Source organism: Pyrus communis, chromosome 17 (genome assembly GCF_041283825.1).
Source record: "Pyrus communis isolate YQ-2024b chromosome 17, ASM4128382v1, whole genome shotgun sequence".
Classification (NCBI taxonomy): Eukaryota; Viridiplantae; Streptophyta; class Magnoliopsida; order Rosales; family Rosaceae; genus Pyrus; species Pyrus communis.
In genome coordinates, this window is record NC_142581.1 from 21,431,317 (window position 1) to 21,455,379 (window position 24,063).

The following is a 24,063-nucleotide window of genomic DNA, read 5'->3' on the forward strand; positions in this document are numbered from 1 at the left end:
TGATCACACTCAGGTGATTTAAAAACCTCTATGTTATTCATCCATTTTTTTTATATATATGATTGTATTGAAATTTTGGTTAATATTACCCAATATATTGAAAATTTTGATCTTTTTTGTTGTTATCATGCATATATGATTGAGGGTAAATACTTAGTTTGGTAAATACCCAATATATTGAAAATTTTGATCTCCTATTGATGGCAATGTAGCACAAAGGGACCCCTTCTCTAACGTGAGGGTAAGTACTCAGTTTAGTGATCCCCCTGTTGTTGCACCTGCACTAGAAAGCTCTAACGCATTATCTGAAGGCCAAATTAATGACTTTATCCTGAGAATTGAGAGGAAACGCAAGGTATACTTGTTCAGTTAACTTTAGTATAGTATATTTTGTCAACCAAGGACTTAACCAGTTGCATCTTGTAGGTGAAGAAGCGAGAATCGCTAAAGAAGTTGAAGCTCATGAGTTGCGGATCCACAAGGAGCTGGAGAAACAAGAAATTCTGAGGAGAAAGGGTCTATTTTTAAGTCCTAAACAATTGTTTCTGAAGCATATATAGCAATTAATATGCTGATATTTTGATTTTTCTGTTTATAAAACAAGGAAGGAAATGGAAAAACGTGAGAGACGAAAAGAAAAGAGAGGTTGATGCATGAGAGGCAACGCAAGGAAGAGAGATTAAAACGTGAGCAAAAACGTGAAATTGAACGAAGGGAAAACTTTTCATTTTATAGCCTAATACAAGCATACATGTCTTGTGCGAATCTACCAACAATGGAAATTAAAATGACGTTTACTTCAAATCATCATAAATTAAATTCATTTGAAAAAGTCTGGTAAATTAAGGTGATTGCAAATAATGGGCTCTTTTGAGTTTGCGTAACTGAATTAAACAAAAAACAATAGCATGACATACTTAAGGCCCTAGAACGCATAATGCACAGAAACAAATAAAACTAAGCAACCACTAAACAACTAAAAGCTTATTCACAAAAGGCACAAATAATGGATATAAACATTATACGACTTACTTAAGCACTCTAAATCTACCCAGTCATAGCCTATGCCGGATTTAAGGGTTTCAAAGTTTCTCGTCCTTTAGGCGTTCGCATCTTCACCAACAAGAAAATCACACATATGACAGATATTAGTGTGCCACAAGAAAATCTACCTGTCGAATACCATTAAATGAACAAACAATCTGAATCAAACGAAATGATCACTCGACTACTGATAAATCAAAACTGACATTATAAAATAGCTGTCTAGTTCGATATATGAAACAAGAAGGGTCGACAAAGAGGACACTCTTTGGAAATTTATGAACAATCCTTTCATCTTTACAGTTTATGGCATATCATATCATGCCCACTATGAAGATTTACGGAATCTATTAATGGTGCAAAGGAGCTTTTAATCCTCATGGATAGGAAATTTTTTAAATTACCATAAAAAAATAAAAGCAAAAGCAATATTTTAAGGAAGATTGTAAAGATCTAAAATTTCGGTCAAGAGTTTGGTTTTCATTTTAACCTATTTTATATAGCTATATTATTTCCCCTGATCACATATGAACACCAATTTTTGAGCAACTAACTTCAGATTCCTTATACTTGTTATTGTGTACTTTTGCCTGCGTGCTATGCCCTTTTTTGGTCATGTTAGAGTTTTTTGGGATTGAATTTGTAATTGATCTTTATTAATTTTATTAATTTTATTTAGCTTTAGTAATTATTGGGATTTAATTTATTTGTATGCACAAATTTTTGTACATCACGTACAAAATTGTTTTGTGTTGTACGAAATTAATACTACTTAACTTCATACACTTTTGTCAAGAAAAGCTTAGTTTTTCCATTTGAGAATTAGTTGGATTTCGTGTATGGATGCAAAAGCATGAATGCGGTCAAATTAATTTTTGAATTGTCCCATTTTATGGACAGTTTGGGAATGCATAGTTATGTGTTGTAGTTTGCGGTTCACGAATTAGGTTTCGATAGTGGAAATTTTGGTAACATTTCTTGCTGTTCTTCGAGTACACGGTGGATATTATGTATCTACGGCGTGCACTTGAAGAACTGTAAGGAGATGCTGCCGAAATTAGCCCATGTTGAAATTTAATCCATTGGAATCGTAAATTAGGGCACATAACTATGCATTCCTAAATGGGATAGGGCCCCTATCGGAGGAATAAGGTGACAATACAGTAGTTGAAGTTGTTGTAACTCTTGTACTTTTATTGGGATTGCAGACAAAATGGACAGACAGTGGATACATAATCATAATAGATGTGATGTTGAGTACTTGGATGGAATAGATGAGTTCACTAAATTCGCAACTAGACACAGCCGAGATTCAACTCATATCCGATGTCCGTGTCGGAGGTGTAACAACTCAATGTGGGAGACATTCGAAAATGTTCGATTTCATTTAGTAAGAAATGGGATGATGGAGACCTATACTACTTGGTATCATTATGGAGAACGATAGGCCAAGCTTCGTCTTCATATGTGGCACCAGTGGAGACTGTTGAATTTAATGTGGATCCTAGTGAACAAGTTATGAATATTGTAAATGACATTTATCCATACGCCTCGAGCAATACCAATCAGGAAGGGGAAGATGAAGACTGTCCAACCATGGACAGTGAGGCGTTTAAAAACTATGAAAAACTATTGAAAAATGCCAAGCAAGAATTATATCCGGGTTGCGAGAACTTTTCGGTGCTCACAACAATTGTGGAGTTGATGCATGGCAAGATCAAGTTTCGTTTGTCAAACAAGTGTTTTGATTACTTTTTGGGAGTTATCAAGAGGATGCTTCCAAAGGAGAATTGTTTACCAGAAGATCATAAAAGTGCCTAAAAAGTGTTGAAGGGTCTCGGATTGGGGTATGAAAAAATTCACGCATGTGTAAATAATTGTATGTTGTTTTATAAGGAGAACAAACAGTTAGATAAATGCCCTATCTGCAATAAGCTGAGGTTTAAAGTGACATCACAGAATAGAAAGACCAAGATTCCACAAAAAGTAATGTGTTATCTTCCATTGAAGCCTAGGTTGCAATGATTGTACATGTCGATACATACGGCTACCGACATGAGATAGCATAAAGAAGGATGGGTAAATGACGATGTTATGAGGCATCCTGCAGATGGAGAGGCATGGAAAGAATTCGATCGGATGTACCCGGATTTTGCAGCTGACCTGCACAACGTCAGATTGGGACTTGCCATCTACGGATTTAATCCGTTTAGGGTTTTAAACCAAATCCACAGCACTTGGCCAGTCGTCGTGTTTCCTTATAATCTGCAGCCTTGGAAATGCATGAAAAAAGAATACATGATGTTGACTCTATTAATTAGCGAAGATCCAGGAAAGTCCATTGATGTTTATTTGCGGCCATTGGTTGATGAGCTAAAAAATTTATGGGAAAACGGTGTTCGTAGATACGATAAGTATACTGGGCAGATGTTCACCATGCGAACGGCAATTATGTGGACAGTAAACGATTTTCCAGCGTATGCAATGGTTTCTGGGTGAATGACTAAGGGTTATTTGGCATGTCCAATATGCAAGGAGAACATAATATCTTCTTGGCATGCGAGAAAAGTTTGTTATCTTGGTCATTGTAGATGGCTCCCTTGGGACAACGAGTGGCGTCAGAATGATAAAGCCTTCCACGGCACAAAAGAGACTCGGCTAAGACCAAGAGAATGGTCTGGAGATGAGATTTTGGATCAGTTAAATCGTTTGGAATTTGGTAATTTTGGCAAAGGGGTCAATAAGCCCAGACCAACTACACATTTGAACTGGACGCACAAAAGTATGTTATTTGAGCTCCCGTACTAGTCAAAGTTAAAATTGAGACACAACCTAGATGTTATGCATATTGAGAAAAATGTGTTTGATACTTTGGTGGGGACAATTCTAGACATTGAAGGAAAAATGAAAGACACAATCGAAGCTCGCCTCGATTTGGAACGAATGGGCATTAGGTCATCCTTGTGGATGTAGAGAGTCGGTGGTACATTGAAGAAAGGCCATCTTTTTTTTTACAGTTAAGCCAAATGGGAAGAAAGAGTTTTTCAACTTTATTTCTTCTGTAAAGTTTCCGGATGGCTATGCTTCCAATATCTTGAGTTGCGTGAACGTAAGGGGGTGTAAATTTTCAAACATGAAGAGTCATGACTGTCATGTGATACTCCAACGCCTTCTTTCGGTTGGTATTCGACACTTATTGCCTCTTGATGTGGTGAAACCAATCGTGTTGTTGTCGAGATTTTTTTCGCAGTTGACTGCAAGGTGTTTGCGGAAGTCGGATGTTAGACAATTGCAGGACGACATTGTGAACGTCTTATGGAAATTCGAACATATATTTCCCCCAGCTTTCTTTACAAGTATGATTCACGTGATAATTCACTTGCCAGATGAGGCATTGCTTGTTGGACCAATGAACTGTCGATGGATGTATCCAATAGAAAGTTACTTAATTAAGCTTATATATATATTCATGATCAACAAACGCTTTGAATAATTTGTAGCATACCTTTTATTTATGCAGATATCTTGGTGAGTTGAAAAAGTGTGTTCGAAACAGGGCAAAGCCTGAAGGATCATTGGTGGAGGCATGGGTCGCATATGAGTCACTTACTTTTTGTGCAATGTACCTTCAAGATGTTGAGACAACTTTCAATCGTCCTCAATGCAATAATGACAGTGGTGTCAGAAAAGAGAAACTGTTTGTTTTTGCCCAAATTGCGCGACCATTCGTTGATCCTGTAAAAGGCGAATCGTTTACCAAAAATGACATGGAGGTAGCGCATTGGTTCATACTCAACAATTGTGACGAGGATTTGCCATACCTTGAAGAGCATGAACGGTTGATGAAGCGGGAACATCCTTCACATTTATATGCCAAGAAGCACCGTGACTTGTTTCCGTCGTGGTTTCACACACATGTAAGTTGTATGTGGTTTGAATTGAGCATATTTTCCAACTTGTTCATGCCTGTCTTTAAATTAAGTTACTTCATCAAGTATAACTTTTTGTATATGTTATATTAGATGAACAAATTGAAGGAATTGAATTCACCCTCTTATGATGAAGAATTATATAACTTGGCGAGAGGAGCACTTCACGTTGAATTGTTCTCGAGTTGTTATGTCAACGGGATCAAGTTCTTGGGGGCAACACGTGATGACAAGTTGTCTACTCAAAATAGTGGTGTCCATGTCCCGGGTGCAGGCGACAGTGAAGACATTGATTTTTATGGCAAACTAACTAGTGTAGTACAATTGCTTTACAAAAATAGGTGTCAAGTGATACTGTTTAAGTGTCTTTGGTTTGATACAAATCCACATAACCGAACAAGTGTTAACCGAGATCATGGTTTACTATTAGTAAACACTACGAGACATTGGTACGATGAAGACCCTTACATTTTGGAAACTATGGCGAAACAAATATTCTATCTAGACGTCCCTAAAGCCAGCAATGGTTGGAAAGTTGTTCAGAAGATTGATCGAAGAGGGCTATATGATATTCCGGAACTAGATTATGATGACAACAACGACAACGTCGCTAACCAACAGTTATCATCATCGATAGAAATTGGTGAAGAAACACTCCGGGATACTAATATTGTCCAAGAACCGTTTGACGTACATGGAGTTCCTGAATTCGAAATATCAATTGACCTTGGTGATCTACCTCAATACAATGCACTGGAAGAGGCAAACGAAGATGAAGATGAATGGGAATCCGGAAATGATAGTAGTGAGGATAGCGAGAGTTATTATTGTAGTTCGATTGAGGATTAATTTAAACTTGTAAAGGAAAAAGCAGGAGGCTGAGGGTTTAACACCGCTTCTCATTTACCACACTAATATTCCCAACAAATCGTCTGATCGTCTCCATTCTATAATGATAAAGATATCATGTAAGTTGTATGTTTTATGTTAGCTTTCTTTTTGTTTTACTGTTAGTTGCATTTGATAATTGCGTTATTTTGATGCTGAAATTTCAAAAAACTGTGAATATATTCCACTTGTGTAAGCATATGCTTTGGATAAATTTGAAGGGCAAGATTTCTTTGAAGCTAGTTCTATGTTGATATCCTTTATACTCTTGGGAAAGTACTTAGAAGTTCTGGCTAAAGGGAAGACATCTGATGCTTTGGCGAAGCTGTATCTGACTGTCAGCAGAAGATGCTTTTTCTTAATGAAAATGCCGTTATTAATGTAAAAGATCAGTAGCCTATATTCTAGGCGTTGCTTTTCTTCTTATTGTCTTTTAAGTTTTCTTGTCATTTCGTTTCCTTTATATGTCTTTGGCTTTTTTCTTTTCCTTTTGCCTAGTTTTCCGCTTTTGAGCTTTTTATCCAATAACTTTCGCATATTTTTTTTCTGCCTCAAAAATCATATTTTGTTTAAAGTTGAATTTTGTTGCTTGACAAATTGGGTAATTGGTAGCTGGAGGCAAAGTACACCACATATTATGACAGATTTTCAATTGCATGATTGATTTTTTTTTTCTTTCCTACATCAGGTTGTCATTGTTGCATTTTTGACATGGCTTGGATGGTTCATCCCTAGAGAATTTGGTCATTTTCTGGAAAACTAGATACGAAAAGGCATGGATAAATTTGAGCTGGCATTACAATTCGGTATCTCAGTATTAGTGGTTGCTTGCCCTTTTGCCATGGGACTAGCAACCCCTACGGCAGTAATGGTTCCAACAGGGAAGGGTGCTTGGCAAGGTGTTCTTATCATGGATGGAAATGCACTCAAAAAAGCTCATAAGGTAAGACCACCTTATCCTGGGAAACAAATTGCTTTTCAATTCAGAATATGGGTTTTCAACTTTTCATGCATTTTATTTTCATGTTTTTTTGCTGGTGTAGCTTTAGTATACTTGTTCCTACTTACTTTTCCTTCCGAGGGTGCAAGTACTGATTAGATACTACTATATGTCTGAGGGTGCAAGTGTAGTCTGTTTTCTCGTCTTTCATTTGTTATGAAGTTACTCTCCTCGTATTGGTCTGGTCATTTTGTATTATGACCTATGCTACCAACATAGTTTATGTTGATGTTCCGTAATATAACAAGTTATGCACTTCATTTCTGACCAGTGAAACACTCTGCCTCCGTTCTGTCAACATTTAGGCTATTGACATAAAACTAAATGCAATCTATGTCATTGGGTATGAAGGATGTTCTTTCTGTATGTATTAGGATTGAACATGCAACAATCATTTCATAGTTGGAATCTGTCTCATATGACTCTTTGGTTCTAGACGATTGGTGGCTGTATGCACTTTGTCCATGTCAGCAAGCCATACTCGCCAAGTTTTAGATCATTTTCTTGTTGATAACAGCTCTCACTAAGGGAGAGTTCTCCCCAACTCCTTTTTTGATAACAAGGCTAATAATTGTTTCGTTATTTTTGTTTTTTTTTTCCTTTCTAAAATTAAAAGTTGAACAAATGGTACCTAAGTCATGAAGGTTGATACATTTTTGGCATTTGACACTTTATTGATGTCTAGACGTTTACTAACATTTTTTAGCATAAAGGTTGGTGCTTTGATAAAACAGGGACTCTGACAGTTGGGAAATGGTAGTCAATGCAGTGGTCGTCTCCAATTACTCAATGGAGGAGTTCTGTGTTGTCTCTATTGCCACAGAGGTTGGTGCTTATATTTCAAATTTGTACATTAAAAGCTTCATTTGCGTAGTTGCATTAAAAATGTTAGTGTTTGTAGAGTAGTTAGGATGAGATAAATCACTGTTTATGCTATCGTAAAATTGTTTTGTCATTCATGCTAACATTCCTCTATTTGAGAAATATGTAGGCAAATAGTGAACACCCAATAGCGAAATCGGTGGTGGAGCATGCTAAGAGGCTGTTAATTGGGCCTGCAAGGGGCAAACTTGTATTCAAGAATGGCGGTGGTGGTGGTGTTGTCGAATGCTGCATTTTGCATGCTGAAATAAGCATTTGCCGCCAAGTAGTACCGGGCTGGTGACTGGTCACCGGTGATTAAAACATCAGTGCTCTGCCCAGGCCCTAACATGAGAACCGTGGTAGCGAAAGGTTTGGTGTATGAGGTATCAGCGCTAACAACAGTGAGCTTGTGGTTGGCTACGGAGAAGAAAAGAGGTTGGTTGAGTGCAGCGTTGATGACTCTAAGAAGGTTGGTCTCGCCGGAGTCTATAGGAACTATGACAGTGTCTGCATACAGAAATCATAATAAAAATTTACTAGTTTATACGTGGCACATAAGATTTACTTATTACATTAATTACTAGGTAAGTTTAAACACATATTATGTGTGTGGAACGTTAAACTTAGTTGTTACATCAATATCATAATGTTTTATCAAGGATAGAATTGCAATTATGGTACCTTGGCTTGAGCAGTTGTAAAGATCACCAGGTTGACCATTGATGGTGTATGCATTAGAAACATTTGGAGCTCCTCCTGTCATCGTCGCCTGCCTGAAGACATCCATAGGGTTAGTGTTCCACCATTCACCGAGAAGAAGGGTTGTTTCTCTTTTCGGTTTAGTGAATGGGTAGGAGTCTTCTTGTTTAGGATGAATGATGAGTGCTTCATAAATGGTGGCTCTAAGCCATGAGCTGTGAGCATGCCACCACAGAGTACCTTGTTGCCCTTGAATTGTAAAGCAGTAGGTGTAGCTCCCTCCTAGCCTAATCAGGCACTGAGTCACAAATTCTCGCCCATCTGCCCATCCAGTTCTCATTTGCCTAATCCCATGCCTGAAATGTTTATTTTTTATGAGAAAGTGAAGAGTAGATAATTTTTAATTTCTTACGTAACTGTTAGACAACATAAGAAACATGTTAATTACCAGTGGATGGTGACGTTGTATTAAGCTTTGTTGGTGACTTTGACGACAACAAATATGTAGGCAAATAGTGAACACCCAACAGTAAGAATTACACTTTCTACCAGAATTTGATCAAAAATCTACAACACCATATAAAGGACCTCTGGGTTGCACCACTAGCTCGTATAACTAAGAAAAATTGAAGGAAACCAGTTAACAAGTACATTGCATCAACTCATCACAAAAATCTTGCTTGTCTCGTTTAAGTTGCCTAATTCTAAGTAAGTTGAGTGGACTACATGAACATTCTTCCACAAATTCTGCTACTCGATAGCGCTCAAGTCTGAACCGAGAGCAACAAAAGTAATAAGAAAATTCTCAAAGCAAAATGATGCAAATTGAGTGCTTTTGAAGCAACAAATCCACAATGCAAGCTGGGTAAAACAATTTGAACCATTTCAAGTAAATATTCAATCAAAGTAACTGATGCCCAGATAAAATCAATGCAAATTCAAAACTCGAAACAAATTAAGAACTAATTAAACAACATGCACAAACTTAAACGATCCCACATAACTCATAATTCGCCAAAAAAAATGCTGATTGACCCTAAATTCTAATCGAAATTATAACACTTAAGAAATTGAATAATATATATGTAAAAAAAAATTATTGTGGGTTTTTATTAGAAAAATATATTATTGTGGGGTTTATGTAAAAAAAATTTGAATTTGAAAGGAGTAAAGTGACATTTTCAGTAATTTTATAATAATTGAAAAAAAAAAAAAAAAAATACCTTGCGCGACGCCTTAACATGGTTGTCACGCAAAAGCACTTTGCGCGACGTCAAATTGTATACCTACGTCACGCAAGTTATGATAATTTTGGCGCTCCAATAGTGAAAAATAGGCGCCTTTTTTCAATTTTCCTAAGTTTGGACCTCTTCCCTCTTTCCCTATTTCCCATATAATTAATAGACCTCTTTCCCTTTTTCCCTTTTTCCCGTAGAAACCCATTTTCCCTCTTTCCTCTTTCCCTCCTTCCCGTAGAAACCTTATTTCCCTTTCTCCTCTTTCCCTCTTTCCCTCTTTCCCTCTTTCCCTCTTTCCCGTATATTGAATCCGAATTTGGTTTTTAAGACTCATCTCTCTCCCTCTCGTTCATAAGGCAGTGACGCCAAACTCGAAGCCGATGCGAATCAAGTCCCAAAATCAAGGTGAGGATTTCTGATTTTCGATAGGTTTTTGTTATTTAGGGTTTAGGCTCAAATTGCATGTTGGTTTTTTGTCAAATTGCTTTTTTCATGATGTGATTTGAGCATTGTTGAAATGAATCTGCAGTATTCTAATGTTTTTAGTCCAATGGGTTTTTGTCAATTTCCCCTGTTTGTTTATGTAGAGGATATTAGGTGAAGCACATGCCTTTACTAGATATATTTAGGACCTTGGATCTACAAGTTAAGAGGGGAGAGAAGACTTGTAAGGGATGTAGCAAACTTAGATTTGCACCGAGTTCTTGTTGAATAAATAAAAGCTTGCAATGACCTGTACAAACTGTTATAGTTGGAATATACCATACATAGGAAGTCAGAACTTCTGGGTGATTTACTCTGTGATCTCTAGCCTTGAATTCTGCTTGCATTCCATGTATTGATGTGAATTGAAATGCATCTGTAACTTTTACCAATTGCCTGACATATTAATATTCTGAAACTGAAATGTACATAGCATCACAATCTCAAGCTGGCTCGTTTTGTTCTAATAATTTTTTTACTGGTTGTTGTGTCTCCAGTGTCCCAGTGCAATCCTTCAAAGTACTTGTCTAGTCGCTGTGGGGGAACAACTAGAGTTGGTGTTCTTATTGGAGGTAAAATTTTCTACTTTTTACACTTATTTCAAAATTTATCATATGCTCAGCTATGTTAGATTTTTTTTACCCGCTTCAGTTGTTTCCGTTTCTTCTTTCTCCACATCTCATTTTTAGACATGATAACTCTTAAAGACATAAGAGCATGAACTGTAATTCCACTGCTAAATACTGCAGATTCATTTCAACAATGCTCAAATTACGCTCTAAAGTTCTTAACTACATAACTAGATCACTGAAAATATGAATTGAATTTGAGTCTTCATCTTCTCTTTCTCTTCTCCCCTTTTCCTTTTCCCTTTAATTTTCTCGTTTCTCTGTTTTGCTTCTCTGCAGTAATTAAATACATATTCCAAGCATATATATATATGTGTGTGTGTGTGTGTGTGTGTGTGTGTGTGTGTGTGTGTGTGTGTGTATGTATGTATATGCAAATAATTGGGAGATTAGTTGGTTGGATGATGGATTGCAAAATGTTTGCCACTGCAATTTGGAATTTCCATTTCATGTTCTGTTTTAATTTTTATAATAGTTTGATTAGTTTAACCATATTAGTAATTTAAGTTCTGCTTTTTAAATGGATTAATGGGTTTCCTACTTTGCTTGATATCAAAGTTCTTAACTACATAACTAGATTACCGAAAGTAAGACTTGAATTTGAGTCTTCATCCCTCGTATCGAAAAATGACTTAAATTTGACCTTTTTCTGTAGATTAATGTCATCTGTAATAAGGTAAACTTATGTGCTTTAGCTTTTCGTTCTGATTCTTCATATTGGCGAAGATATTGTTTCTTCTTTGTCGTCATCCTCTTTTTGTATCACCTTTTTCCTTGAATTAAAATGAAGTATCAACTCTAGGACAAGTAAAAGTTGGTGCTTGCCAGTGATATCTCTGGACAGTAGCTGACAAGAAGTGAATCACCAGACACTGGCAAATTGCAAATGAATAATATCAGCCATACAACAGACACATTTATTTTGTGTATCTAATTGTTGATCCACACACATATACACAAGCACATACAATAATTTTTTGTGATCAGGGTTATTCATAAGGTTGTTGCATATAATTTGTTACTTCCTCAATCTAAATATACATTGCCCGTACTTGTTTTGAAATTAAGAATGTTGGTAACCTACTTATTACTTTGGATGCTAATTGATTAGTTTTTAATGTTATAATTTTATGATTCAAAAAATGTATAGATGTCGCATTTGATCACTCGTCATCGGAGTGTGACCAATGCGCCTCCCACATTATCAGCATCTACAGCTCCAGGCATGAGTGCTCCATTGAATGGGGTGCCTACACCCCTTACTTAGGCTACTCCTATGGTGTCCCAGGTGCCTGTCTCATCAACGTCATCAGTGTCTGTTCACCCGCTCAGTGCACGGCGGCCTCACCGGTGCCATCGCGAGCCTGACCCTTCTGATCACACTTCTGCGGCATCCAGAATCGAGGGTGAGGCCTCCCAGCCAGGTAGTTTTTTTTCTAATTCTTGATGACTACGTTGTATTTTTTTTTTTTCATTTTAAAATTATTATTTTTATGATGCTGAAAATTTGCTAGATTGTGAAAATGTGTTGTGGATTGTGAATTATTGTTATTTTTACTGTTTTAAGGTTTTGGGAAATGCTATACTATTAGGGGAAGTTGTGTTGAATTTTCTGTGCAAATTTAAGCTTTGGGTTTTCACCATTTAAGTTTTTTTGGCCAGCTAAAAAAAAAAACTAGGGGGCCTAGTCAAATGCTGAAGCCAGCACAGAGTGTACGTCTGACTGGCTCCAAGATCAAGATTGAGTATGACCCACTACATCGTGGAGCGGCTACAACACAACAGCATATCATCGTCGCTAGTAGCTGTGGTGTTGTTATTAAACAAAATTGTCCTATGCAGTGGGAGAAGTGGGTAGAAATTCCAGATATGACGAAGGATTTGGTGCAAGACAAGTTGTCGGTTAACATATTAATTTTCAACCTTTAACTACTTGGTTCTGCATAAAAATATTGTTCTTCTTGATGTTCTGTATATTCATTTTGACTCGCTGGATTACTTAGGTATGTATTGAATCTGGTAATGAAATTAAATCATCCAACTCTTTTATCTGGTTATTTAATTCATTTTGATCTATTTCATCAATTTTTGAAATTAACTCTTCTGTTTCTTTTTCAAATTCATAAGCTAATCTTATCGATTCTTGTTTATTATAATCTTGTACTTTATGCCATGTCTGAGTTGCTTGTTCATGAATGTCATTGGGTTCATAAATTATTTTTCCGATTCTTGCATTCTTTTCTTCATCTAAATAAACAAATTCGGATTCAATATCATTTTTTTAGTTTTGTTTACAAATATTAAAAACCAAAATATATTATCTTAATATTATTATATTTCTTACTATTATTTTATTGTTTTTCATTTTCGTAGGTCATTTTTGATCTTGATGATATATCCCCCAAGGTCAAGGCCTACTTAGATGAGACCTTAGCAATCCGGTACAAACATTGGAAGAACTATCTTCACACGCATTTTAAGCTATGGGATACTCCGGAGATTGCTCGCCTACATGGTTGCCCAATTGAGTTGAAGGACCGGCAAGAGGATTGGGAGTGGCTCTGCAAACATTTTACGGACCCAAAATTTGTGGTATGTACATAATATTTGAATAATAATTTATTATTGTTTTAGTTATTTTTAAAGCTTTTTTTATTAATTTATTTCAAATGGTCGCATTAACATGTATATTGTGTGTTTAACAGAAGAAATCTGTTGCTGGCAAGATAGCTCGGGAGTCAAAGACACTTCTCCACCATTCCGGTTCGAAGCCCTTTTCATATAGGCTTGAGACACGATGTCAGGTAAAAGAATATTAATTTAGAAATTTTATACAATTTATTTATTATTATTGATTTAGAAAATTTTCTTGATGTTTTTTTTTTCTTCAGGAGGGTTCTAAGTTCTCAGAGATCGACATGTTCGAGGACGTTTATGTTCGACCTGGAGATGAGACCGCTGGGCAGCTTCATGTAAGTATATGTAATTGTTATTATTCTCATATGTATGAATCGTTCAAATATTATTTATATATATATTTTTTTCTTTATTATTACAGGCTCTTATGGTGGAAAAGAGCACTGTTGTTCTCCAAGAAGCAACATCGCAGCTTCCCCCGGAGACCCTAATTGAGGACATCACGGCACCCGAGGATGCAGGTTTTCAGATCCTGACGGATGTCCTGGATCAGAACTTTGGTCGTCGTCACTGCAAGGTTGTTCGGTGCATGGGGAAAGCACGACTTCGTGAGACTGGTGCCTCTTCTTCCAGATCGAACACCGCAGAGGTTGATTCATTGAAGGAGGAAGTGACAACCCTAAAGGGTTAGCTTGAGGTCCAGGGCGAGCAGATGAAGGAGCAGATAAGGGCCCAGGGCGAGCAGCTGCATACTTATGCCGAGCAAGTGAGAGACCTTATACGAGCCATACAGATGACCGGCCTTCAAATCTCGCTACCAGTACCTAATCTTGCTACACCTTCAACCTTCGAGCCACTTCACCCTGCCGATACCCAGTAGCCACTTCACCTAGAAGATTACTTGTAGTTTTTTTCTTTTTTATTCGGACATTTTGTATGTACATTTTCATATATTTTATAATTAAATACTTTTCTTTGATTAATTAATTATTATTTAGAATTTAATTACAATATTATTAAAAATTAAGAAAGTAATATTTTTTACCAAAACCAAAAATCCACTTTGCGTGACGTATGCTACATCGCGCAAAGCATGTTCCTAAGTGGTGCCAACTATCTTTGCGTGACATAGACTACGTTGCGCAAAGGCACTTTGCGTGACCATAGTCTACGTCGCGCAAAGTAAGTCGCGCAAATGTCTTGCGCAACGAATGGGTTACATGCGTCATGCAAAGCAACTTGCGCGACGTAGGCTAAGTCGCACAAACTGTGTCGTGCAAAGTGGCTTTGCGCGACGAAGGGATTACATACGTCGCCCAAAGCTACTTGCGCGACGTAGATTGAGTCGCGCAAACTACGTCGCGCAAAATACGCCGTGCGACGTAGGTTGAGTCGCGCAAAATACGTCGCGCGACGTAGGTTGAGTCGCGCAAAGCCACTTTGCGCGACGAAGGGGTTACATGCGTCGCACAAAGCCTTTTGTCACTGCCTTGCCGTGACGGTTTGTGTACGACGAATGTTCGTTGGGCAAAGTTTTGCGCGACGAAGGACCTACGTCACGCAAAGTGTTTTTTTGTACTAGTGCCTCCTGAGATGTGAGGTCACGGTTAAGCCACGTCAACATTTTATATTAATTTTTTTATAGAAATAATAAAACAAAAAGTAATAGGAATATAAAATATTGACGTGGCTTAACCATGACCACACAAACAGGAAGGCATAGAAATAGTATGAAAATGAGAGGGAAGACAATCCACCTCCTTCTCTAACAGTTAATTCGTCAAAAGGCGTCAAATGTGATGGCATCCATGCGCTTGAGGAAGGTGTTTATCAGTCCATCAGTCCCTCAGTTGCCGTCACCTTCTGTTAAGGTGTCCATCGATCAGTTCATTTATCAAAATGTTGGAATATTAATCGTATTCCAGCGCAGCCATGTGGCTCTGCGCTCTGCGCTCTGCATGCTAAGACTCAAAGTTATTTTGAATGGCCTGTCTATAAGTCTATAACCTCCCCCAGAAAATAGTACCTGAAATCCCAAATTTAAGCATTTTCATAAACTTCAGTAAGTCATATAAAATAATTAGCATTTTTAATTAAGATTTAAGAAAACGCGTCAGATGTTTACAAACACCAAGAAATTTCTATATTCTTCGAGTTTATGGAATTAATATTGCCAGCCCAATATCCATTGTTTCACCTCAAAGATTTGAATTATTATGTTTCTTTTAAACCCCATAATAGTGTACTATTCCAGCAATAAATTAAAATTTGGCTATGTTTTCAAATAAGGAAAATTAATAAAAAGCGCTTGAAAACTTTGAATTTTAATGATAAGGACAAAATAAATGGTAAAATGAATAGTACCATGTTTGACTTTTTAGTGTAAAAATATGATTTTTCGTTAAATTGAACAGTACTGTGAACTTTTCGTTAAAAATCTCTTTCAAATAAGATGTTTGAAAGGGGTTTAAAAGAAAAACTGCTTGAACTTAATTTTATTTCTATTACAAGATCTACACTAATCTAACGTACTAAGGAGATAAGAAAAATTTGAACTCAAAATATAATCTATACAAGTTTATTTTTTTAACCTAATCCGAACCAATCAATCACAAATAATTAATAATAGATAGAGATAATTAAGAATATTTTGTTAGTGTCTGCAGGTGTAACGTTTTTTCGGTGAAGATTTGCCTGGGCAGTGGGTTTTTCTAGATATGGACCACCCCAAATTAAGCAAGAGTTTTGTAATATACGCATGTTTTGCAAAATTCGAGGAACGTGGTGCGTAGCCAAAAGATACTTCCAAACTCAGAGGCTTTTCGTGGCGGCCAGCAGTATATAAACCGCTGCTCACTCCCTGCGATCTCAACCCAATCCCTTCCAACCCTTTTCTCTCTCACGGATAAAGACTCTGAGAGCCACGATGAATAACAAACTCTCAGTGCTGCTGGTTCTGCTATGTGCAGCTAATTTCCACGCCAGCTTATCATTTGTCACAGATGGTAAGCTCTCCTCTGCTATTTACACTGTTTTTATCTCTTTATTTATGGACGGATCGGATAATTGAACTGAATTATGAGATAGTTTTAAGAAGGTGTTTTTGCGGTTCGTTATTTTTAATGAGTACTTTGAAACTTATACGTATATATATGACTCTGCCCGGGGAAATCCATTCCTAGTACTTGGGTTTACCAATTTCAAGTCATTCGGTCATGCTGGAAAATAGATTCTTTTTATTTTTTGTGATCACTATGCTCAAATACCTAACAATATTAATATGTAGCCTTTCAATTTTATATTTTCATACAGCTCCTAGGTAGGTTGTCATAAATATTGAAGTCTTGTTTTTTAAGTGATCTCCATGTGCCTCTAGTAAGTCCCTATGCAATAAATGAGAGATTTTTTTTTTCAGTTTATTAGAAAATTGTGAAATATACCCTTTGAAGTTACATTTATATTATAATACATGGTATACCATCTTGTGTTTGTAGTATACAAAACTTCTTACAGTGAGTTCAAACCTCTTTTAACTCGATGAAGAGGTTGTTTTCATTGATTTCTTATAACTTGTCTAGTCCTGCAAATAATAAATTTCTTCTAAGTTTTTAACAGAGCGACAACATTCAGACTAAGGCACATGAATATATGCTGAGAAATACCATCAAAACGTAAGATTAGTTAGTAATTTCTTTTTCTAATTTGAAAACACAAAATATAATTGAAAGAAAAAGTAATATGAAAATGGCCTTCTATATGGCTCAGAGTCTAACTGAACTCTCATCATATCATGATCGGTCGACACATAACATGTGATCCTCTCGTGGCATCAATAATATGATTTAATATTAGGAACAAAGGCAAACACGTACAATCTTGCATGCTATTAAAACTTATTAAATTAACTTTCGGTCTTCCTTTTCTTTTCATATGATTTCATAAAATATGTCATGCCTTTAAATGTCTTGCCTTTTCATATTATTAAGTTAAATTTAATTTTGTTAAGACTTTTTCCCTTTAAATGATGTGGTGTGTGACAATATGCGAATAAATCAAATATTGTCATGCCAGTTAGCAGTCACAACCGTAAGATCTGTTGAATGAATTAACCTGTTATTGACACTAACCCTATTCATTTCTCAGGCTTATTACCCAACGGCAACTTCGAGTACGGTCCAAAGCAATCAGAACTCAAAGGCACAGTAGTGACGAAACCTCATGCAATTCCCAACTGGGAAATCTCAGGCTTCGTCGAGTACATAAAATCAGGTCAAAAACAAGGTGACATGGTGCTGGTAGTCCCCGAGGGCAGCTTTGCAGTGAAGCTCGGCAACGAGGCCTTGATCAAGCAGAAGTTGAAGCTCACGAAAGGCGGCTTCTACTCCACCACGTTCACCGCTGCTCGGACGTGCAGGCAGGAGGCGAAGCTGAACGTGTCCGTTAACCCCAACCTTGAAGAAAATGACTGGGGAATAATACCAATCCAGACAGTGTACAGCTGCAATGGTTGGGATTCGTATGCATGGGGTTTTAATGCAGATTTTGATGACGTTGAGCTTGTGATCCATAACCCTGAGGTGGTGGAAGATCCTGCTTGTGGCCCACTTATTGATTCTGTTGCTTTGAAGCTCTTGGAACCTCCTAAACGTACTAGAGGTAAAAAGTTGTGGTTTTTTTTTTTTTTTTTTTTTTGGCTCTTGGTAATTAATGAGTTTATTGAGATTTTACATTAAAAAACCATTTTTAGACAACAAACAAAACCCATTTCAAATTAATTAATTTTCCATAAAACCCAAATTTTCTTTTTCTAACTCTCTTATCTCTACTAATCTCTACTAATTAATAAGACACTAATTGTCAACCAAAATCCTATGAAATTACCAGTTTAACCCTCTAATTAAAACAGAACATGAATAAGAAATATAGGGCAAAAATTTAATTTCACACAACCACATTTTGCTTTTTTTTTTCTTTCTTTCAAAGCCTCATCTACATGTAATCCTAACATATCTCTAATTAAAAAAAAAAAAAAAAAATCTTCCCACTCCCACATTCTCTATCACTCTCTTCCTCTCTCCTTCTATGTCAAAAACAAAAATAAAAATTTTTCTCACACTTTGTGTGTACCCATATGCTAGTATATATGACATGAGTGAATCCACATGGTCTCACCCACTATTAGAAAAATTCTCGCCTAGCGCCGCCTAGGCCCCACTTAAGCGCTAAGCAGCTGACCACAGTCCCGATTCATTTTTAGGCGTTTGATAATAAAAAAATGGCATCTAGGCCTGTCTAGACACCCGCCTAGGTCGCAACTCTCACTTAGACAAAAAAATAGATAACTTTTATTTTGCATTTTATTTTTTCAATAAATTGCAAGACACCTTTTAAATACTTGGGTGAACTCCCCACGTTTTCAATATGTTATAATACATTATAATCTATATGTTATCTATTTTGCAATTATGTATCCCAATATAATTATGTAATTTTTCAAGTTTATATTTATGTTATACAATAAATTTAATTAGAATTAAAAACTGCCTATGCCCCTGTCCGCCGCCTAACTATCGTCTAGCGCCTAGCACCTTTTAGATCCTTGTTCTCACCTAATTGAGAAAGTTGTTAATATGAATCATTCAAAGCGTCAAGTATATCGTCCAAGTGATAATTTGGTAACATAACTTGCCATAACTAAATCATTATTTTTTAAATATCATACCCAAATTTAAGAAAATTTTTATTGCTGCTATATTAACACATTTTGTATTGAGCCATATTAATACATTACTAACCACATTATCGATTTATCTTCATTCTGAGATTGAATTAACTTGTAACCCAAGTAAATTGTTCGTGAATATGATATGACACATAATAACAATATGACCTATACATATGCTACAGACATTTAATGTTGTCATTTTTTGTACCAGAAAAAGTTACTTATCATGTTTGTTCAATTATTATTTTTCTAGCCAACTTGTTGAAAAATGGAAACTTTGAAGAAGGGCCCTATGTGTCGCCCAACACATCATGGGGAACCCTAATCCCACCCCACATAGAAGACCACCACAGCCCACTCCCAGGCTGGATTATCGAGTCTCTCAAGGCCGTTAAGTACATCGACTCCGAGCACTTCTTCGTCCCAGAAGGCCGGAGAGCCATTGAGCTCGTCGCCGGCAAAGAAAGCGCACTGACCCAAGTCGTCTTCACCAAGCCCGGCAAGCTCTACGCCCTCACATTCTCCGTCGGCGACTCCAACAACAGCTGCGAAGGCTCCCTTGTCGTCGAGGCGTTTGCCGGCAAAGACACCCTCAAGGTGCCGTACCAGTCCAAAGGCAAAGGTGGGTTCAAGCGCACGAGGCTCATTTTCACCGCTGTGGGGCCGCGCACGAGGATCATGTTCTACAGCACGTTTTACACCATGGTCGCCGACCACTCTGGGTCTCTGTGCGGGCCCATCATTGACGACGTGAAGTTGCTTAGCGTTCGTAAAGTACGCGTTTGATTAAATGCCTATGAAAAAAAGTTATGCGGCTGGTTTGGTCTCTTAGCTGATTAAGTTATATATGTTATGTTATACAGGAAGGAGGGTTTCTGAAATTTTACTTCTGTTGTAATAGAGGTATAAGACAAACTTTACTACACGAATGCTATCTATATATGTGATGTGGACCAATATTTAAAATATGGACGAAGTTGTCAATATTTATGTCCAAATATTCGAGAAATAAAAAATTGATATGCAAAGCGGGTGTGAAATGCAAGCTTCATTCTTTACCAGCTAGCTATTATAAATTTATGAATATCAACGATATTTGTCAATTCCATTACGGAAATTTCGCCAGAACTCATTTCAGATTTGGAACTTTTGAAATTTTTTTCTTTCTAATTTCGGCTAAATTTGAATAAGTTGATATGTCCAACCCAAATTATAGCTTTCCATCTTCAAATTGGCACTTGATCTCTCCATCTTCAAGTCTGTGCGTTAGTATCCTTCGTCGCTTACCCTCCATCTCTAGAACGTGTCTATAATCTATATTACCGACTCAGAATTTCAAATCTTTTAACATCTTTATGTATTTATTTAATATCTTAATCGTTATCCCTTATTACAATTAATATTGTTTTATATAATTACCTAATTAAATGTGTTGAATTGGAATTTTCTGTTGAGATTGTTTTGGTTTAAATTAAGTTATGTATTATTTGAAGATTATCTGAATTGTAGATCAATGGAATAAGATTCAACAAAAGAAAATGATTAATTGGATAAGAACACCATTAGGCCATCTCCAACCGAAGGGTCCAAAGGGCTGAAAATAACCCGAAAACCGTCTCCAACCGAGGACTAGGCCAGAGGGCTATGGAATCTGAGAGGGCTCCATGGAATCGGAGAGGGCTAGAGAGCTGAAGGGCTGGCCCGGGGCTGACCAGAAAATATAGCTTTTCTGTCGGTTATAACCGACATGATTGCTTAAAAAAAAAAAATTTGAATACAACGGCTAGTCAACTAGCCATTGTATTCAATTTTTTTTTTTTTTTTTTTGGTTTTTTGGGCCAATTTTTTTTTTTTATTTTTAAATTCTTAAAAATTCTATTTTTTTTCCTTATAAATACCTAAACCATTCATTAAATTTTAATTTTAATTTTTTTGGTTTTTTGGGCCAGTTATCGTTGTATTTTTTAAATTTAAGTTGTTAGATTTGAATTTAAGTTGTTGTAGATTTTAAATTTAAATAATAAATTATGTTTGGCCCTATGACTCTTTGACCCTCGGTTGGAGACGGTTTTTTGTGGCAGGGTTAAAACGAGCCATTTGGCCCTCTAGCCCTCGGTTGGAGACGGAACCCTCTGGCCAGCCCTCTGTTAGAAATGTACTTAGTTTCGTATCTGTCAAAGGATGGACATGATATATGGTAATTAATCATTAAATTGTTAGTAAGACATGTATTGTGGTTTTTTTTAAGACAAAAGACATGTATTAGGGTTGATATTGTTGCAATCTTATTAGATTATGAATGTGATTACGTAAATTTTAGTGTATCTAGCAGTATCTTTGAATATTCCTTAGGATTAGATATTATCATATATGGTTCGTTTGTTTGGTTTCACTAAGTTTTATTGGACAAGACTGAACTAACTCTTAGTCTAATATAAGGATTAGTCCAGTCCAGTGTTTGGTATCACGCAAGACTCATGTTAATGAGATTAAGTAGGATTGGCATAGACTAAAGCCTTCATTGTAGGTTCTTAGCGAGAGTCCCCAACAACCATGGGACTAGCTAAGACCCGCTGTGTTCCTCCGCTTTGCTCGTCTGCATTGCTTCGTGAACTCTCTCTTCTTCGCTCGTCTGCTTTGCTTTACGTCGAATTGCCGACCCAACACGCCAACTCCCCCAACGGGTCTTATATCGCCGGACTCCCTCTCCGAGAAGAGTCTAGGTCGGCCGGATCTGGAAGATGACTGTGGTTTGATTTTGTGTTTCTCAACAATCTGATCCAATTATCTCTCGAAGCCTCTTGAGCCTTTCAAAGGCGTGGTCTTTCTCTCTTATTTCTTGGTAATTACGTGTTTGTTTGCTAGGAAAGTGTTGGAAAACTGATTGATTTGGTTGATGTTTGAGATTTATAATCAATCAATTAATTTCGTTGTCATCTATTTAGATGCGAAATCAGGAACTTGGAAAGAAAGTTTGCCTGGAATGTGATTTTTATTTTCAATTTTTATGAATTATGGGTTTTTTGGTATTATAACTCATGGATCTGCATATCTTTTCAAATTGAAATTAAATTAAGCTTTGTATCAATTTTCATATGTAGATTTTATTTTGCATCCGATATCCGATATCTGATTTGAGATTTGTGGTTGATCAATCAATTTGCTATTCCGCAGGGAATTGTGGGGACAAAGTGAGTACTTTTGGAGGAAATTTGTGTTTTTTATTTGTAATTTTTAAATTTTGAGAATTTGGGTTTTGAAAATCAGAGGCTGTGTGGTTGGCGTTTTTTTTTTGAAGAGGAGAGAAATGGTAGGTGTTGAGGAAGAGGACAAGTAATTGGACAGATAGATGCAAATTATCACAATTTAGTTCCATTGAAAAATGGATAAAGACACCAATATTGGATCTAAAATATATTAGTTCGAGGTCTAGTTTAGTACTGCACCAAACACTTCACTATTTTTATCATGATTAGTCTAAGCCAGTCCAGCTTAGTCTCTGAAGCTAGTCCAGTTTAACAAACGCATCCTTAAAGTTGTAATCCTATTAGGGTAAAGATTTAACCTTCCCTACTACATATCTCTATCTTCTTTCTCTATGCCGTTGGCCCCCTCTCTCCCTAGCCCTAAATACAGTTCATTAAATTAGGCCTACAACATATATGACATTTTCTAAAGTGTCATTTTAAATTTCCACGTTTCTAGTAAATTTCCATCATTTCCGTCAATAGCAACCGATATTGATATTGATATATCCACGATATTTTCATAAATTTGCATATAAATATTTCCACCGATATCGATATTTTAAACACTAATGTGTACGCAAATTTCATCTTGGTTCCCATAGATTTCATCTTCATAATGTTTTCCTCAATCTTGAACTCCTGAAAAATCTCTTGTTTGTTGCTCGTTTTATTGAGGAAAACCATGCCTTTCTTATTTTCACTCCTAATGTCTATTAAAATTACGACTTGCGTACTATTTTGTTACTTTTTAGGTCCCATGTAAGGATGGACTTTATCCGTTGTCCCTATCATTTAGCCCAAAAATGTCACTCACCAATCCAACCAAGTCTCAAGGCCCAATTGTCATGCAAAGCCTACATTCAAGCCCAAACACATGCCAAGACGCGAGATCGATGAGAAACATATTTACAAACATGTCATGCCATATAGATTAAGCTGGATATTCATGTCATGCTCAGACCCATTCATCACGCCATGCTTCCTCATGATAGTCACTATTCATGCTAAGCCCAAGTCATACATTCAAGGCTTGTCAAGTGGATTGTGGTGTGGATGGTTATGCAAGGTTATTGGGCCTGTTTAGAATCGGGGTTATGGAAGACTTTGGGCTACTTGGGGGCCCAAAAATCCAAGCCCATACCCTTCCTATTTCACGCAGTTATCATCGAGAGAAAACTAATCTAATTTACTATTTCCCTAGCAAGCCAACCCCCTTAGTTAGAACTAAACTAGATTCCTGCATTAAATGCATACTAAACCTAGCAAGTCAAGCATTTAATGTTGACTTTTCCTTCCCAGCTTACACAAACAGCCAACGCGCGAAAGCCATAAAGCGCGCTACCAAAAGTAGCGCTTGCGAAAAGTCGGCCTGGGAAAGCCATGCCTTAGGAATAAACAAACTGCATGTCTCAATAGTGCGCTATCTTACACCAAAAGGGGAATAATATGGTGGCTAGGGAGAAAGGAATGTAAGACTAAGCAACAAAGAGAGATTCATTTGAAGCCTAGAGAAGAACCTTTCATCTAAAAAATGAGGGAGAAAAGCCATTAGAGGGGGCAACAGACATGAGGCAACACAGAGAGATAGAGATAACGTAAGGGAGAGAACCATCCGGGAAATAAGTCCAGAGAGTTCCATCTAGCCCAAAAACATACTTCAAGCCTCAAGCATCATAATC

The 24,063-nt window shown here is 36.8% G+C and overlaps 1 protein-coding gene and 3 pseudogenes across 3 annotated transcripts; 3 read left to right on the plus strand and 1 right to left on the minus strand.

Moving 5' to 3' along the window:
- Positions 1 to 3,017: 3,017 nt before the first annotated feature.
- Positions 3,018 to 4,329, plus strand: LOC137708957 (uncharacterized; annotated as a pseudogene).
- A 3,577-nt stretch (positions 4,330 to 7,906) lies between these two features.
- LOC148689605 (laccase-12-like) lies at positions 7,907 to 9,867 on the minus strand (annotated as a pseudogene). The gene is made up of 4 exons (XR_015958137.1): positions 9,831 to 9,867; positions 8,873 to 8,969; positions 8,407 to 8,780; positions 7,907 to 8,232 (listed from the first exon to the last, which is right to left on the minus strand). The product of XR_015958137.1 is annotated as a laccase-12-like (transcript).
- Positions 9,868 to 9,871: 4 nt separating this feature from the next.
- On the plus strand, positions 9,872 to 14,398 carry LOC148689606 (uncharacterized; annotated as a pseudogene). The gene is made up of 8 exons (XR_015958319.1): positions 9,872 to 10,067; positions 10,643 to 10,717; positions 11,925 to 12,198; positions 12,437 to 12,676; positions 13,148 to 13,366; positions 13,480 to 13,578; positions 13,666 to 13,746; positions 13,833 to 14,398. The product of XR_015958319.1 is annotated as an uncharacterized LOC148689606 (transcript).
- A 1,792-nt stretch (positions 14,399 to 16,190) lies between these two features.
- Positions 16,191 to 20,057, plus strand: LOC137749230 (BIIDXI-like protein At5g11420). The gene is made up of 3 exons (XM_068489339.2): positions 16,191 to 16,416; positions 17,555 to 18,067; positions 19,390 to 20,057. The coding sequence occupies exons 1-3, from the start codon at positions 16,338 to 16,340 to the stop codon at positions 19,920 to 19,922; spliced, it is 1,125 nt and encodes a 374-aa protein (XP_068345440.2). The 5' UTR covers positions 16,191 to 16,337; the 3' UTR covers positions 19,923 to 20,057.
- Positions 20,058 to 24,063: the final 4,006 nt, after the last annotated feature.